Source organism: Adiantum capillus-veneris, chromosome 27, assembly GCF_014529385.1.
Source record: "Adiantum capillus-veneris isolate H3 chromosome 27, ASM1452938v2, whole genome shotgun sequence".
NCBI lineage: Eukaryota > Viridiplantae > Streptophyta > Polypodiopsida > Polypodiales > Pteridaceae > Adiantum > Adiantum capillus-veneris.
In genome coordinates, this window is record NC_140957.1 from 126,051,018 (window position 1) to 126,070,008 (window position 18,991).

General features: G+C 48.6%; 1 protein-coding gene across 4 annotated transcripts in view; it reads right to left on the reverse strand.

The window, feature by feature from the left end:
- Window positions 1-290: 290 nt before the first annotated feature.
- The window catches only part of LOC147422723 (uncharacterized), an 88,732-nt gene continuing 70,031 nt past the window's right edge, over window positions 291-18,991 (reverse strand). For 2 of the 4 annotated variants that reach the window (XM_086502499.1, XM_086502498.1), the window contains 2 exons: window positions 727-763; window positions 291-625 (listed from right to left, as the gene is read on the reverse strand). In XM_086502499.1, coding sequence (XP_086358625.1) covers window positions 601-625; window positions 727-763 — 62 coding nt within the window. In that variant the 3' untranslated portion in view covers window positions 291-600. Of the gene's footprint in view, window positions 635-726; window positions 764-18,991 lie in introns of all 4 variants that reach the window. The other 2 variants (XM_086502497.1, XM_086502496.1) reach the window with 1 other exon arrangement.

Consider the following 18,991-nt stretch of genomic DNA (forward strand, 5'->3'; position numbering starts at 1 on the left):
TTCTGGACAAAGTCTCTCAATCCATCTCACACGCTCTCCTCACATGATACACATCCCTACCCTTGTGTGCATCTTCATATAGTGGTTTAGACAAGCAGCCCCTCTGCTTCAAATGTTACTTTTCTAAAATGTGTTTGTGTGGTGTCAACTGTGCACAAAGAGAGCTGCTTACTGAATCTTTCACCCCTCATTGAAACACACACACAAACACGTGTTTGTGTGTGTGGAGAGAGAGAGAGAGAGAGAGAGAGAGAGAGAGAGAGAGAGAGAGAGATTTAATTGAGCCCATCTCACTTGAAATTACGTGTGCATAAAAGAAGCAAATCCTTTTTGTACAGATTTATGAATCAACTGAAGCTTAAAAATGGGCTCATTACGGTAGATGGACGTGCGTGAACCTCTCCTCATATCAACTGATTGGATGCAAATGACATGCTGACTTTATTGTGTTTGTGGCCTGACCATTGAAGTAAACATTTTGCACTGGTTCCGTGTTAAAATCACTCTAAAAAAATCTGTATACGATCACCACGGCCATCATTAATGTCGAGAAGCTCTTGCCCACTCTCAAAATTTCCCTTGAACTTATAAGTTGACTCATCAAGAAGTCCGGCCAGGTTGACACCTGCTACTCCTGGAAGAAATGTGTTAGGTGGTGGTTAAATGATAAAAATAATAATAACCTGACAACATCAAGGGTAAATTCAAAGGGAGGGGAGGTATAACCTGGAATAATCTTTGCCAAACCATCCAGAAATCCAGCCTGCAATATCATCCATCATAATAATCAGCAATACTTTTACCACCTGAGCATTGTTACTCAACCATGCAAAGAAAGTCTTATAACAATGATGCATGCTTAAACTCCAATCTCGCATTTCCCACAGGTCCCCTCATGCATGCCTTGTCCTAAGGTCCTCCATCTACATCTAACCGGATTGACCATTTGTCCTTTCTTGTTGAAATGGGAAAAGAAAACAGCCCAATTTGCAAAGCTGGGGCTCCTGAAAAGACAGATTCGGTGGCCTGTCGCGGAGCCCCCATATATTTAGGGTAAAAAAGCCAGTGAAAAGGCAGGTCCCTGTTTTGGGACCCGTCGAGCCCCCAAACATTTGAGTAAAATGTACCAATTCAGGGACAAACGTCAAGCGGCAGCTCCGCGGTTAACGCAGCTGAAACGAAATCACGTCCGTAGGGTCGTGGGCTCTAGCCTTGCTGGCGCTTCGCCTCTAAAGTCCCCCTTGGAGGTCATCCATTTGGCACTTGTTTTTGTTACACAGGAATGCGTAGAACTTGCTTAATCTTCATCGCCCGTCAGACGATCACGATGGCGTCTTTGCTGCAGATACCTGCTGAGCAGGGCTTTCGCCTGAGCCCCTCCAAGCTCCAAACCATTCGGCAAGGCCTCAACAATTTGTCACCCAATTTGGGCCTCTTTAAACCAGCTCCTTTACCCTAGTGGAGTACAAAAATATGGGCACTTTGACGCATCAATCTTTGTGATACGGCCATGTGTCCCAAAAGCCCTGAGAAAAGATACATCACATTGGATAGAAAAAGCACAGCAAAGAGACAAGCATAGCCAAAAGTTTAAGCTATCCCCAAAGGCAGATGAGGAAACTCTCCATGCTATCTCAAAAAGAAAAACTTGTTACCTCAGCTGGGAGCAATCAGCCCACAAACACCTGCACACAAGTCACAGTCAGGGGGTCAAGGGGGCAGCCCAGTCAAAGCCGTCGATCGCTCCAACCACGGCCCTCGGCCTCCACCAAGATGTGGTCGCCCGTTTTACAAGGAATGGTCGCTGCACAACCATTCCCTACACCATACCAGCTAGAAAGAAGATTCAAAGAGAGAAATGAAATGTTATATTAACGTCTTCAAAAGGCCAAAGTGACCTATGAGACCAGAAAGTTACAATGCGGTGTATCTGATACAAAGTCAGATTAACAAAATAAATTAATCTAGGATAACAAAATATAAATACTGCGGAAACCTAAACTAAGCTGACAGGTGTGAAAGGTGAAAAGGCGTGAAATGTGTGAACTAAGCAGTACAATGTGTATACAATATGGGAGGAAGTGGAGATCCATCTTCATCTGCACTCTGGACGACAAAAAAGTATGGCTCGAATCCTTTGCTGAAGCCTCCTTCGAAACTGTGTAGCTCCTCTTCTCCATCGGGGTCGTCTAGATCTCCCTAGCTCCAATGCTCGGTCTATGAGAGTGCCAGTAGTGCAGGCAGACCTCTCCACTGTTGGCTACTCCTCTGTCTGTTCTTCTGGGTGTACAATATCTAGTGTAAAGAAATCTGTGATCTGTCTCTGGGGTTGTCTCTCTTTAGCTCTCCTAAGTAAAGTTTCTCTATGCTTGTGTAACTCAAGTAGATATAGCCCAAGACATCTCTCGTCCTCGTAACTCATGACCCTAGATAGAGGCCCAAAACCTTCTCTGAATAGACAATGAAAACGGCCTCGTATCTCATAGTACACTGTGCAATGACATATGTAATGTACCTTTGTCTCTGGCACTAGATGGCATAAGCGGCATATCCTGCTATCTGTTGGTGTCCCTCTGAATCTGCCAGTCTCAATCTCGAGCTGATGTGAGGACGTGCGTATCTGGCCAATGGCACAACGCAAACCATGAGAAAGATGCGTGTCCATATAGCTAGGTCGAATCACAAACCCATCCCCCGTGAGGTGGAGAAGATGTTCTTTGTAGAAAGCCATCTTTGTGCCCAACTCCTCTATCGGCTCTATCCATGTCCTCCTCGTGTCCAGCTGGATTAGATCCTGACGAATGAGTCTATTAATCTCTACCCGCGTCAGAGACCTCAAGGGTGCCTGTAGAGAGTATTGAAAAGGAGGCAACCTGTCCATGGTGAAACCATGTGTCTGAAACCATGATGCCATATGTGCATACCAGCACGATGTATCCCCATTAAGAGCTAATTGTCTGGAGGACTCTAGAGCCACCCTGGCATATCTGTCTCTGGTAGTATCCCACAGACTGTGTACAAAGGAGACTGATTTGGTAAGCGCCTCAATCTCCATAGGGGGGGCAGATAATTCCGCTCGAATGATATCATGCGGTACGGAAGCCTTGGCTCTAATTAGCCGAGAGATCATAGATACCAGGGGCTTCTCCATACGCCTCCAACCATCCTGGCCTAGAGAGAGAGAGAGAGAGAGAGAGAGAGAGAGAGAGAGAGAGAGAGAGAGAGAGAGAGAGAGAGAGAGAGAGAGAGAGAGAGAGATGAAATGAAATGTTATATTAACGTCTTCAAAAGGCCAAACATTAACGTCTTCAAAAGGCCAAACAGACCTATGAGACCAGAAAGTTACAATGTGGTGGATCTGATACAAAGTCAGAGTAACAAGATGACAAAATGACAGAATGACAGAATGACAAAATAAAATACTATGGAATCTTAAACTGCTAGGTGTGAGCTAAGCAGTTAGCTGGGATAGCTAGATCACAAGAGATCCAGCATCGATCGTTGGCGGATCTCATCAATCTCCTCCATGGTCAGTAGTCTGTCCGGGCGTCGTGCATGTCGGGCCAAAGTGATCCGAATCCTTTGATGCAGCCTCCGTCGATGTTGTGTAATCCTCCGTAGTCGTGGGCGTCTGGATCTCCCTAGCTCAGTCGCTCGGTCGATCAGTGTGCCTCTGGTGTGAGGCGACAAGCTTTGCTTGGTAGTAACTCCTCCGGGTGTCCAGTGGCAGCTCTAAAGAACTCTGTGATCTGCCTCAAAGACTGGCTAGCCTCACCTCTCATCAAGCTCTCTCCGTGTCTGCGCAGCTCAAGCAAAAACAAACCCAAGCATCTCTGATCCTCGTACCGCATGACTCTGGAGAGTGGTCCAAAGCCCTCTCTGAACAAGCAATGGAAGCGGCCTCGTATCTTGTAGTAGACGGGGCAGTGGCATGTGTAGTGCAACTGTCTCAGGCTCGATGTCACACAAGGGGCATGTCCTGGCCTCTGCTGGTACTCCGCTGTATCTCCCAGTCTCGATCTGCAGCTGGTGTGAAGATGTGCGTATCTGGCCAATAGCACATCGTATCCCGTGAGACAAGTGGGTGTCCATGTATCTGGGCCTCATCACAAAACCATCCTCCGTAAGTTGGAGAAGATGCTCTCTGTAGAAAGCCATCTTCGTGCCCAGCTCCTGTGCTGGCTGTATCCATGTCCTCCTGGTGTCTAGCTGAGTCAAGTCCTGGCGGATGAGCCTAGTGATCTCGGATCCGTGTAAGAGTCAGAGAGGGTGCATCCAGTGAGTACTGGAAGGGAGGCAATCTGTCTATGCTGAACCCGTGCGCCTGAAACCATGATGTCATCTCCCCATACCAACATGCTGTATCTCCCTGCATGGCTAGCTGTTGAGAGGACTCAAGTGCAAGGCGGGCATATCTGTCTCTGGAAAGTTCCCACATGCGGTGTATGAAGGAGACAGACCTCGTCAGCGCCTCAATCACTAGTGGGGGGGCAGCTAGCTCTGCTCGGACAATAGCACGTGGTGCTCTAATCAGCCGTGAGATCATAGAGACCAGAGGCTTCTCCATGTCCCCCCATCCATCACTGCGGCCTGTCCTCCCGTGACAATCCAATGAAGGTCCCCAAATCTCAACTCCATAAAGCAATGCAAAAGCCACCTAAGTGTCAAAGAGCCAAAGCTTCGTCAGAGGCTCCTAAAACTGAACCTGTGAACACATCCTTGCCAATCTACCCAATGCTGCATTGGCTCTGGTCAATCTAGTCTATGCTGTCCTCCTCAATGAAAATGATGGCCCACTAAAAACCACTCCAAGGTAAGTGTAAGCATCTGTATACTCCATTGTCTCCTGGCCGTATGTGAATGCGGGCGCTGACCTCCTGATCCACTGTTGGGTGGTATTAAATACCATGACCTTGGTTTTACCAAGGTTGACGGACAAACCACTTTCCTGGGCAAACCTATGCAAAGCATCCAAGTGACGTCGCATCCCCTCCGGAGAGTCGGATATCAACACAATATCATCAGCATATAACAATAGTGGAATGTATGTCCCTGCCAGCTGTGCACCTCTATCACCATCTCTCTCAATGTAGTCAGAAACCTCATCCACATACATACCAAATAGAGTAGGAGAGAGCGGGCAGCCTTGCTTCACCCCAATAGTGGAGTGAACCGGTGTGGATAGACCCTCTGAGGTGCGTACATGCCCCACTACTGACCTGTATAATGCCATGACCCCCCAAATGAGCTCTGTGGGTACTCCCATTTGCTGTAATCTGCACATCAATCTAGCTCTGGGCATTGTGTCAAATGCTTTGCGAAAATCCACAAAGCTACAATAGATCCGTCTCCCGCGCGATCTGCCCTCATCAATGATGACTCTGAGTGTCAAGATATGATCAAGAGTAGAAAAACCCCTCCTGAACCCTGCCTGCCCGACTGCGCGTATCCCCTCCCTCTCTGCCCATCTACTCAGCTGCTACTCAAGAATAGATGCGTACAACCGTGCCAATGTGTGTCCAATCATGATAGTGCGATAATTCATAGGCTCCATAGGGTCTCCCGACTTGAAGATAGGTAGAATAGTCGATAGGCTCCAAGTATCAGGCAAGCCCTCACACATGGCACAATTAAACATAACTGCTAGAAGCTCTGCTAGTAGATCTCTGGCATGCGTGAAATGCTCAGCCACTAAGCCATCATGATCATATGCTCTCCCAGTCCTCATCCTGTCAATGGCCTTCCTCACCATCTCAGCGGTGAAAAAAGCACATGTGTGTGGGCATGGATTGGGGGGGGGGGGGGGGGGGGGTCGGGAAGGGGGGGCTGCTCAGGAACTGTGTACAGAGATGATGCGTATTGGCCCCAGGCCTTTGTAGAAGTAATGGTAAGGGGGGGGGGAGTGCTCATGAAAGAGCCGCCATGCCTCACAAGAGTCCTGACTCAAGAATAGCTGGTATATATCCTGCTCTAGGCGAGCCAAAAATGCCCTCTTCTTCCGGCGCACTAGGCGTCGAAAGTCAATCTGTGACTGTCTGTGAGTGATGTTCCCCAAAAGCACCTCTAGTCTAGCTCTAGTGTCCCGGCATTCCTCATCATACCAACTGTTCTAGGGCATGCTCCCCGAGTGGCGTCTCTGCTCAGGTTGGGTATGTGGGTATGCCTCTGCTGTTGCATCATGTAGTGTTTGTGTCAGTATAGTAGTAAGCTCCTCCAGAGGTCGCCTCGGCTCCTCTATGCATAGGCATCTGTAGATCCCATCTATGTATACAGAGTCCGTCTCCCGTGTGAAGGTGTAGCGAGTACGGGCTGTTGCCCGTGGCCTGTGTACTACACTAAACTGAAAAGAGATGGTCAACGACACAAGAGCATGATCCACTGCCACACCAACAGGTCTGGGTCCAACCGTGAGATCTTGGATACTAGAGATGAGGCTCGGCTGTGCCATGACATAATCCACTGTGCTGGCTCCATGTCTGTGTGGAAAGCATGTAAAACCCCCCGCAGCAAGAAATCTCTGTAGGCCATTCAAGATGGCCAATCCATGTGCAGTCCCCATGTCTATCAAGTGGCGTCCATACTCAGTGTGTTCCCCATCCTGTGATAGTCTGGATAGGCCTGTCTCTGCAACATCCAGCTCTCTCAGCATCTCCTCTGAAGTATCATAAAATATTGTCTGATGATGGGCAGTCCTAGCATTGAAATCCCCTAGAATGATGATGTCACCATCTCTAGAGAACTCCCATATGTCATCATCCAAAATAGAAAAGAGGGACTGTCCTCTGGGTAGTGCATAAACTGACGTACTCGGGGGGAAGTAGCAAATAGCAATGTAAAGATATCTGCATGTCTCTGCTCTCAATCTCACCCACATATACCTAGCTTGCTCATCCCTACGGGCTATATGTATCAACGACTGCAACTCCTCCCTGAATAACACTGCCACTCCTTCTGAGCCCCGCCCTCTGTGCTCTGATCGTGTCTCCTATCTACAGGCTGTCTCCCATCTATATCCACTAATGTGAGGCATAGACTGCCCAGGGGCCTGATGTGTCTCAGAGTAGAAGACGATGTCTCTTCCCGTAAAACTATCCTCAAAAGCACCCACATCAAGGCGCATAGATCCATTACAATTTCATGTGGCAACTTTGAGTGTGGTCCCATAGGTCTCGCACCGTCATGTGGAGTGCCGCTCTACAATCACCACTCGACCATCTCTGTAGAAGGCCTTCTTTCCCTTCTCCCTTGCTGCTTGAATCTCTGGCATTACCTCTCATATGCGCAAGCTGTGTGGGAGTGAGGTCATCTCCAAGGAATATGCCCGTTTTCTTTAGTGTAGGAGGCTTCTTCAAGAAGTCCTTTGCCTCCATGGATGGGAAACGGATGATTAAAGCTCTCCCTTTTGAAGTCTCCCGATTACCTTGCGTCTTCTTCCCTACCCTCCATGCCTTTGTATGAGTAGCTTCACTACCCATCATGTGGAGAAGTTCTTCGACTTCCCGTTCCACATCATCTCGATCTTTTAAACTGGTTACTCTTATATGCAAAGCTCTAGTTTTCCTTCGCTGCTCTTCTTGTTGATGATTGTAGGAGTGGTGAAAGATGTGGTTTCTTTCCCTTTCCCTTTCTTAGCGAATTCTATCCATTTCTCGGCCTCATCCGCCTTCTTCTGCGTCTTCGTGATCACATCCATCCACGAAGACGTCTTTACCACCTTCTGTTTCTCCTCCTCTTTGATCATCCATACCTGCTCCTTGATGACCTTGATTTCCTCTATCACTAAGGGCTGGAATTCCCCTTCCTCTAGTCCACTACTTGCTCTATTAGCCAACTTTCGCTTGAGGGCTGAGACCTCTTCTTTAAGTGCTTGTGAGTTTGCCTTAAGTGCTTAGCTCTGCGTGCAAAACCTCTTTCTCCTTCCATTGAGCACTTTCGTTGAGAAACTTTGAAGAAGGTTGGCCTTCTCTTTCCACCATCCCTCCGTATCTGCTTTCCATTCTTTCATCTCCCTTTCCATTTGTGTTATCCGCTTGTTTGTAAGCACAAAGGTGGCTTTCGTATGGGGCTTACATACTGGCGAAGCGCTCATGGCCTCCATCAAAACAAAACCAAAAACAAAAACACAGTCTGCACTTCTGCAAGATAGGCCAAACCCACTATATCCACACTACGCATACATCCATGTCCGGCATAATGCATACATATGTTTTTTTTTTTTTTTTTAATGTTTTCCTCATGTCAGTCATACATTTTCTTATTTTTTCTCTCAGTGCTGCTTTGTAATTCCCTGCTCGTGAGAATTCTGAAAATTCTTTAAAAAAACCCCAGAATCTATTTTCTGTATCTGCAGGTCTGAGAATGCTAAAAATTCTGCCACTGTGAAATTTTTGAAATCTTTTCCCTGCAGGTCTGAAATTTGCGGGCTGAGAGGGGGGGGGGGGGGGGGGGGGGGGGGGGGGGGGGGGGGGGGGGGCGCTGGGGGGGGGGGGCTGTCACAGCAGGCGGGAGTAGGCGCGATGTCCAACAGGCGGGGAGTAGGCGCGCGCGCTGTAGCCTGTCACAGCAGGCGGGGGGGGGAGAGAGAGAGGGTGTGGAGGTGGGACTGCATTGCAGGGGTAGCGCGAGGGGCGAGGGGTGGGGGGGCAGCAGACGGGGGTGGGCGAGGGGCTGAGGGTGGGAGGGGGCGGGGGGGGCAGCAGGAGAGAGAGAGAGAGAGAGAGAGAGAGAGAGAGAGAGAGAGAGAGAGAGAGAGATGAAATGAAACGAAATGTAATATTAACGTCTTCAAAAGGCCAAAATGACCTATGAGACCACAAGGTTACATGTGGTGAATCTAATACCAGGTTTGGGTACAAAAAGTACAAAGAACTGAAAAGAAAATAGTGGGTAGGGGTGGGGTGAAAGCTGATACAAAGGGAAGACAAAGGGTGAGCTGATACAATGGAGCTCTCTGACAATCGAAGCATCATATACATATACATCAATATCCGGGACGGCTCCTATGTCGCGCCAGTATGGTATGAATCCTTTGTCGCAGTTTGCGTCGATATCGAGAGGGCCCTCTCATCCGTGGGCGACGGGACCGTCCTAACTCTATCGCCCAATCAAGCAGTATGCCTCTGGTACCTCTGGTGTTGTTATGCTGTGGAGGTTGCTCGAACTCCTCTACCTGTGACTGAAAGAAATCTGTGATCTTCTACTGTCGTTGGATCTCTCTCATTGTGCCCCTCTTCAAGAGGTCCTCTCTGTGTTTGCGAATCTCCAGTAAGTATAATCCGAGGCATCTCTGATCCTAATATCTCATGACTATAGAAAGTGGCCCAAAACCCTCTCTCAATAGACAGTGAAAGCGGCCTCGTATCTCATAGTATACTGGGCAGTGACATATGTAATGTAGCTCTGTCTCTAGCTCTATTTGGCACACTTGACAAATCTTGGACTCAGCGGGTACTCCTCTAAATTTGCCTGTCTCAATCTCTAGCTGATGTGAGGATGTGCGTATCTGACCAATAACACATCGTATCCCGTGGGATAGATGAGTATCCATGTATCCTGGTCTGATCACAAAACCATCCTCCGTGAGTTGGATAAGATGCTCTCTATAGAAAGTCATCTTCGTACCTACCTCATGTGTAGGTTGTATCCATGTCCTCTTTGTATCCAATTGAATCAAGTCCTGTCTGATGAGCCTGGTAATCTCTGCCCTTGTGATGGAGGGTGCATCCAGAGAGTACTGAAATGGGGGTAGCCGGTCCATACTAAAGCCATGTAACTGAAACCAAGATGCCATCTCTGCATACCAACATGATCTATCTCCCTGCAATGCCAGCTGTCGCGAAGACTCTAGTGCTAATCGAGCATATTTGTCTCTAGGGAGAGCCCAAGTGCTATGCATAAATGAAACTGATCGAGTGAGTGCCTCCACTAGACAATCATTAGGTTGTAGAACCCTAGGTATGCTATGAGTTTGTGTAGCTGTCACATAAAGAAGACGGCTGCACCCGCAGACCTCTACCATACAAAGAGAGAGAGAGAGAGAGAGAGAGAGAGAGAGAGAGAGAGATGAAATGAAATGAAATGTTATATTAACGTCTTCAAAAGGCCAAAATGACCTATGAGACCAATCTGTTACAAAATGGTGAATCTAATACCATGTCTAGGTACAAAAGAACTAGAACAAAGATGCTACTACTAGAATCCATCCTCATCTGCACTCTGGATGTCGAGAGAGTATGGCTCAAATCCTCTGCTATAGTCTCCATCGATGAATCGTGGCCGTCTGGATCTCCGTAGCTCCAATGCTCGGTCGATGAGAGTCCCGATAGTGGTCCAATGAGTGTGGGCCAAGCTCTGTAGTGATGGCTGCTCCTCTGGCTGTCCCATATCTAGTGAAAAGAAATCTATAATCTGTCTCTGGGACTCTCTCTCTCTCTCTCTCTCTCTCTCTCTCTCTCTCTCTCTCTCTCTCTCCCCAGTAAAGTGTGTCTATATCTGCGTAACTCAAGTAGACATAGCCCAAGACATCTCTGATCCTTTTAACTCATGACCCTAGAGAAAGGACCGAAACCCTCTCTGAATAAGGAGTGGAAACGGCCCCATATCTCATAGTACACTGTGCAATGACATATGTAATGTAGCTCTGTCTCTGGCTCTAACTGGCATAAGCGGCATATCCTGCTGTCTGCTAGTATCCCTCTGAATCTACCAGTCTCAATCTCCAGCTGATGTGAGGATGTGCGTAGCTGACCAATGGCACACCGCAAACCATGAGACATATGTGTGTCCATGTAGCTGGGTCGAATCACAAACCCTTCTTCTGTGAGGTGGAGAAGATGCTTTCTATAGAAAGCCATCTTCGTGCCAACTCATGTGGCGAATCTATCCATCCATGTCCTCTTGGTATCCAATTGGATCAATCCTGATGAATGAGTCTAGTAATCTCCACCCATGTAGGAGACATCGAGGGTGCCTGAAGAGAGTACTGGAAAGGGGGCAGCCTATCCATGGTGAATCCATGGATCTGAAACCATGATGTCATCTGTGCATACCAGCATGAAGTGTCCCCATGAAGAGCTAACTGTCTGGAAGACTCAAGGGTCTCTCTCTCTCTCTCTCTCTCTCTCTCTCTCTCTCTCTCTCTCTCTTTTTGTTGAAAAAATCAGGGCTGTATATTACTAAGTACAATAAAATCCCCAACGGATGCCAAAATAGCCTATCACGTGGGGTGTACAAGCTGAATGTGAGGGTGAGAGCCACTATAGTGACAACTCGACTAGAACAATCTCATGGTGGTCTATGTGATGAGTGAAGGAGAAACCACCGAGGGGGGGCATAATGCCATGTAATCTGTCCACCTGTAAGTGTGAAGAAGAGTGGCGATCGGGCCCAACACCGAAGGAAGGCAAATCAACGAGCCTCGGCTGCTCGAGAAGTACCTGAGGAAGAATCCCACTGCCAAGTCAGGGTGTGAATGATGTCCAGCCAGATGGCAGTGAGGGTATCTTGAAGGAGCTGTGGAGCCGCACTGAGAATGTGAAGACAACGGGCTCTCCAAACATTCCATAGTGTAATGCTAGTGATGACTCAAAAAACTTCATCACGTGTCTGAGGATCCCCCTTCCAAGCAATCTGTGGTAACATAGCCAAAGTCCCTCGCCGATAACCAGTCGAGGTAAGCATAAGAGCTGGATCTGTGTCTGAGCCCTCGTAGAAAAGATGCGGTCCGGGCATCGGCATCAACCATGAGACAGATCCCAAGGTGAGAAATCCATGCTCAACACCGGCTTTGCTAAGTAAAAAGCAAACTGCTAGCCACACTACATGAGAAGATGAGCATGACCAAAGACAGTGTGCAGGTGACTCAAGTAATCGCAAAGGACAGCGAGTACATAACGGATCATGACCCATAGTAGCTAGCCACGTCCCAACTGGAAGTCCTGCATGTGCAATCATCGACATGAAAAAAGAAATACGACGAGCCGCATGTAAATCCCAGATGGCTGACCAAAACTACTGTAGATAGGCGTGGGAGAGACCTGAATGTAACCAGAAACGCATACGAGTTGGCTGCTCTGGGTGCTGTCTCATCAATGCTAATCTTCCAATCTTGACAGTGTACTCAAAGAATGATACAGGTGCTCTGGTGGGGTTAGAGTGAGGCCAATGCCACTCTCCTGGGTCCCAATAAAGCTGAGATAGGGCACGACCCTCCCACACCCAAAGCCTCCAAAGTGCAGCATCAGCAGAAGCGAAACGGGGGTCAACACAGCGACGCTTCTCGCGGGAGCCAACTACTCGGATGGCCTCCCATCGAGCGCCGGGGTAGACAAGGTGCGGAGAGGTAGTATCATATGTCAATCTAGCATGAATCCCCTGAGAGTAGTCAGTATCAACTCTGAACAGCATGGTGTCTAAACGAACTAATAAGAGAGTGCTCTGAGCAAAGAGACCTTCCCAGCCACTATGTGGAGGCATCTGAACCGTGCCTCGCATGACTGCATCCCACTGTGAAGGAACGGCTGGGTCAATCTCAAACAGTCTGTCTGGCACCCCTCGACCAATGTCATAATGTTCTGCCACAAAATCTGCATCCAGCATACGTGTCTCATGAAACAACCGCATAGAGGCAGCAAGGCCAGTGTCCCAAGCAACCCAATCAATGTGAGTCCTCTCTCCAAGCTGACGGGGTGGATTAACTGAAGAATCAAGAACTGCATCATTCCAAATGAGAGGCTGGCGCTCGATCTCCTCGCGACATGAGGGAGGTGAGCGTATGATAGCCAGTCGCATGGAAACCCAAATCTGAAGGAGTGATCGAATGAAGGGTGAGAGAGTGCTGGTGAACAAGGGGACATCCGTGAAGAGAAAACGATACCCTGTATGCCAAGTATGACCATCTCTAGTGCCGAGGCACGGAGTCGCTGTGCAAAGAGCGGCCTGAAGAAGCATTTTCCAAGGTTCTTGGCCGGGAAAAAGACCCCGAACAATAAGCTTGGTAAGAAGGGCACGGCTCTGTAATTCTCGATCAATAATGCCAAGGCCTCCCTCTGACCTAGGCCGAATAATCGTGGACCAGCGAACTCGAGCACGAGTATCAGTAGACCCATCTGTGCCACTCCATAAAAAGTTCCACACTAGTTGACGGAGCTGAGCTATCACACCAGAATGTAGCATCCAACAAGAGGCAGTATACCATACTGTAGCCAGAATGACCTGGTTGGTGACCAATGCACGGCCAGTGTCACGAGGACGTGGCAGTTATTAACCATGTCACAGAGATGTGGCAACTGCTAACCTTGGTTGTTGGTTTCTTTCCAATGGGGTTTATTTTATTTGTTTAAGACCCTCTTTTTGAAGTAGCAAACGGTCGGACATTGTATGGCCAATGTGAACGGTAGATTCACCCGCAGACGGGAAGTGGTCGGCACTGGAATTCGTATGGTAAGAGGATGTCTAGGCTCAGAGCAAGATCATATAGGTCCCCCCGTCGCACTTAGCAAGTTGGTGGATACTAGGAAGTAAACTCAATTAAGGCGTAAAGTCAAGGTGGGACTACCAACAAAAAGTATCCGACAGTTGGGCCACATTGCACTTTTGGATGCGGCTCCAATGAGGATAGATGGTCAGAAGACCAGTGGGAACCCAACGGAAGCATCTCCTAAAATTTAGGGAACTGCTATTTTGGGCCGTGAAATGTGTTCGCGTCATTACCTCCGGTATGACTAGGGGAACATTTTACAACTCTGCCGCGAAGTCAACTGGGCAACCGGTCAGGATATTTTTAAGCGGCGAGCCCGAAATGGGCAAATGCTTGTAAATGCGCCAAGTGTCAACTTTTCATGCACTTTCCTCTTGCAGAAGAAGTGGCGCTGAATTTTATGCTGGGAGAGGCCTCATTTCAGCTTTTGTCACAGGTTAAGAGCTATGGAGTGCTTTCTTTCCCTCTCATGTACAATGTGGTGCTAGGAGTGATGCCCTGCACACTACACACTGCTCTCTCTCTCCCCTACGTGCAGTTATGTGATGCCCCACAGGAGGGCTACTCATTTGACTGATGTACAGTTGTGTGGGTTCATGCTTTTGTGCTGAGGCAAGAGCCTCCTTCTCTCCCCTACGTGCAGTTATGTGATGCCCCACAGGAGGGCTACTCATTTGACTGATGTACAGTTGTGTGGGTTCATGCTTTTGTGCTGAGGCAAGAGCCTCCTTGAGCAGGAACAGGGGTAGCTAGCTGCTGCTCCAAAGCAGGCACTGGTGAGGGTCATAACCTCACCGTACAGGTGCAAAATCAGCGCTGTGTATGCGCTGTAAATTCACTGTTTTTCAGCCATACGGACGCCAGGACCATTGGGAATCGTGCCCCACTGGCAGAGGACAGTTAGGGGACTGTTTGGGGCTGAAAACAGGGCAAAAACCAGTAAATACAGCGTGCTGAATTTACTGTTTTTGGACAGGAATCAGAGGGTATACGACAGTGCAAGCGAGTTCCAGCAGGGGAATTGGTTTCGCGCAAGTTTTGGGGCTGTTATGCTGCCGAAATTTGGCCAAATCAAATGGTATCTAGGTGGATACACGTGAAGGATTCCCAGGACCTTACCTTGTAATTTACCCTCCTAAAGAATAAAGAAATACCGAAAGGGGCGCCAATTTTGGGGCCTACAGGTTGTCGGCGTCTGCTCGGAGCATTCTAGCTTCCGAGCCGTGTGTGTATTCAAGTGTTAACTCCCGTCGCAGGTTCTCTTTGCAAAGTGCTCTCTGTGTGTGTATAAAGTAAAGAATTTCGGGTGAAAGCCAACGCCTACCGCCCTACGGGCCGGTTTCAGCCAGCCAACGATAGATGACGTGAAGACCAATGACATAGCTTCCTGCAAATAGACTGTAGTACAGGTGCAAACTGCTACTGTGAGGAAACGTCAAATCCAACCTGAAAGCCCAGATATCTGCATGTCTGACCCGGCTGCAGCCATGTGAAACCATCAGCTACCCCCCAAGTAGGTATGTCATCACTGCCAACCAGTAACCCATAGGATTTATGCCAGTTAATGCGTGCACCACTGGCAATGCAAAAAACCTCTAGGGCCTCCCGCATGGCATCAAGAGCTGGGAGTAAATAGCGCAACATTAGCATAGTGTCATCAGCAAACTCCTGATTGACAAGGTCCGGAGCTGAAGGTACTGGCATGGTCAAGCCACGAAATGCATGACTCTGAGCACGAAGAAAGTCGGACATAGTCTCTCCTACAAACAGATACAGACATGCTGCTAGAGGACATCCCTGGCGGACTGATCGAGAAAGCTCAAAACTACGACTGACACGACCACCAATAGTAATAGCACTGCTTGCAGTCCTGAAGAGAGCAGAAATGCCTGAGATCCAGATCGAAGGGAAACCCATCCTGGCTAATGATCCTTCGTGAAAGTCCCACTCAACACGATCGTATGCTTCTCGAAGTCAAGGATGAAAAAAGCGAGAGGTTTAGAAGATGATCTGGCCCACTCTACTACCTCATAAAAAGTGAAGATATTATCCAGTATGCATCGTTCCATGACAAAGCCTGTCTGAGAAGTATGAATAATATCTGGTAAGAACAGTCTCAAGCGATGGCTGATCAGTAACGCTAATATCTTATAGACCGAAGGAAGTAGGGTAATAGGTCTCCATTGGCGGAGCTGAGTGGTGTCACCCCCTTTCGGAATAAGAGATATGAGACCTGAACAAAGATCCGGATGCATATATCCTGATGCAAAGATGTCCTGGCAACCGCGAAGCAGTGGTATATGCAATACATCCCAATCAGTCAAGAAGAAAGCTCTAGTGAGGCCATCATCTCCTGGACAGGATGATGGGTCTAGACTCTCGATAGCAGCATGAAGCTCTGCAAGTGTGAAGGGTGCCAACAAGATCTCTGCCATAGTGTTTGTACAACGCTGTCGGGTGTGATGCCAGATCTGCTCTCGAGCAAGTAAAACCTCAGTAGTGCATACATCAGCAGTGAACAATGCCTCAAAATAATCTGCAGACATATCAAGAATAACATCAGGATGCATATGTAGTGTCCCTTGAGCATCGCACAAAGTCCGAAGGGTGGTGCCAGGAGAGCGCTCTTTATGCGCAGCGAAGAAGGCTTTATTCATTCGATCAGCTTTAGCTATCCAATGAGATACTGAAGCATGATGAGTGAACTCAGACCTAGCCTCCTGTACGCGACGAATTTCCTCTGTGAGCTCTGTCTGTCTAGCAACGAGATAAGCATCCTGAGGCCACTCCTCAAGCAAGCGCTTAGTGAAACCAAGAGGTATGTGAAGATCAGACTCGCGTACTCTCAACTGACGATGAATAATAGCAGTCTGATCACGGCAGTAAATACTAGACTGAGTAATGCAGTGAGCAAGGAACTCGCCAGGGGGACCACAATAAGAAGCACCTGTGGACCATAAGTCACGAATCAGTTGCTGCAAAACTTCAGTGGTGAGAATACTGTCAGGGATGCGGCAGCCTTGTCTCTGTGCAGAGGATCTAGTGAAGGAGATAAACAATGAGATGGGTAAACGATCCGAAAGGCTGGTCCCTCTCCAAATAGTAGTAAATCCACCTAGAGCTACTGTTTAAGGGCCAATGTAAAAACGATCAAGTCGCTCTAATAATCTCCCCTGCTGTCTCTAAAACCCCCACGAGTAATGAAGTGTGGCAGGGTGGTGACCAAAAGAGGGTGAGTGCCAAGCGTCAACACCTTGAATAGCTAGAAGAAATCGATCCCAAGCTGGCTGCTCATCAGGAGAAATGGATGATAGAACTGGAGGTGTGATGGATCGCCAATCAGAGTCGCTCTCGACGTTGTTGAAGTCGCCGCCAACAACCCAAGAGTCTACAGCAGGTAGAACAACAGCCAAGGAGGACCAAAAAGTAGCCCTCTCTCGAGGAGTAGTGGGTGCATAGACTGACATAAAACCAATGATAGAGTCCCGAATCCGAATAGAAACATAGACTGCTCTGCCAGCGACAAGGGTGCCATGCTGCTGAACTGAGGCCAAGTAACGTGGCCCCACTGAGATGCATACGCCGCAACTCTGTCCATGAAGCCCCAGAGCAGGCTCCCAAAAAGTGTGGGCGCTCGAGGGCATGAGATTACTAAAGGGAGTGGCAATCTTATGCTCCTGTACTAGTAATATATCCACAATGCCTACTACATGAGCGTGTAAATCTCTGCGAAGTAAAAGCTTACGGGAACCTTTTACCCGAGAAGTCTGTAAACCATTAGCATTCCAAGAAACTACATGTAAATCCATAGTCTACATGAAAGAATTGGTAGAACATCTGTCTAACTGCGCATCTTCTTGGAGGCAGCTGGGCCATCCAAGGGGTGAGTTTCGGGCGGTAAGAAAGCAACCCGCAAGCCCTCTCTAAAATACGGTGTCTCATTGCACCAACTGCGGACCTCAGCTTGTTTACATTGCATTACCGATGCTGCAGCTTTGACACCCCAAATGCGCATAGACATAGGAAGCACCACATCTGAGGATACATGAATGACCATAGGCAATGAATAGCAAGCATAAACATCACTCCACTCCATAGCACCAATACATGAAGGGAAGTGTGGAGACAATACATCCGGAGCGGAAGTAGACAACCATAAATGAAGCTGAGCCATAGTTTGAGCATGCACAAAATGTAGAACCTGATCCTCGGACCATTCATGAGCTGCGTGGAATGGAAGGAAAAAGGAATGGGTATGCTGAGAGCGACTGCCTATTAAAGAGGGAACACAACCTGGCTTGTGATGCATAAGGTAGAGCTGCACCCTCAATGGCCCTTCTGAGTCACCCCACATTTCAGCCCAATGAGTGCCCCAGGAAAGAGGGCAAGAGCTGAGAAAACTGCGTGGGACGTAAGTATGAGCGGTTGAGGGAGGGGGAGGACCAGAAGGTGGGGGGGGGGGGGGGGGGGGGGGGGGGGGGAGTAAGGGCGAGAGGGAGAGGAGGAAAAGGGAGAGGTAATAGCGGTGAATGATCCATCTGCATGGGAATAGGGACCTCGGGAAGAGGGGAAGGAGGAGCTGGTAGCAGAGGTAAGTGATCCTGTGCTGAAGAAGAAGAACGGCGAGGAGAAGCAGGGGGTAAGGGGGTGGTGGAAACTTGAGAGGGAGCAGGAGAGGTAACCCTGAGGGCTGCATGCATTGTAGGTTGCTGACGAGGACGGAAGGAATGGTTACGACCCACTGTCTGCCATGCAGCCTCAGTAGGAGCTGAAGCGGAGGGAGGAACATGGAGGGTCGAAGCTCGAGGAGCACCTGCAGGCTGCTGAGGTGCTCGAGTAGTAGTAGGAGGCACCGGCTGTTAGACGCTGACCACGTGGCTGAGCATGAGTGCCACGAGCTGGCTGTTGTTGCCGCCGATGGCGTGGCAAGGTGGGGCAATCTCGTGCCAAGTGACCCATCTCGTGACAGCGTAAGCACTGTCCTGGGCGACCAGTGACTACCATTCGGCAAGAGTAGTCTCAATCGCACAGCCACAGTAACTGTATCTGGTAATGAAGTATCCCCAAACACCAGGACCTGAATGCGAGGTGGACCAGATGAGAAGATGCAGGACCCTGGAACTACTGTGCCAAAATGAGCAGCAATCATCTGAAAAGATGCTCATCAATGAAATGGAGAGGCATATCCGGAAAGGAGAGCGTCAGAGGGAATCTAGGAATAAGGTGTCGACTGTCAAACTCCTCAGTAGTAAACTCGGGATACCACCTCGTTAAGTATATCATCCTGCGATCAGAGAGTATCGGAGAGCGAGCCAGGAGAGCGGAGGCAGTGGCTGGATTTGAAAGACGTACCATGAATATGTCCCTGCTAAGTAATGTAAGCTCCGAGACCCGTCCCTGAGTAGTGCCCAATGCAGTCTGACACCAATCATGGATAGAAGATCAAGGTGGAGATTGTCCAATCATCCGGCCAACCAAGGCATGCTGTGCCAAGAGTTGTATTTTTTTGTCAAT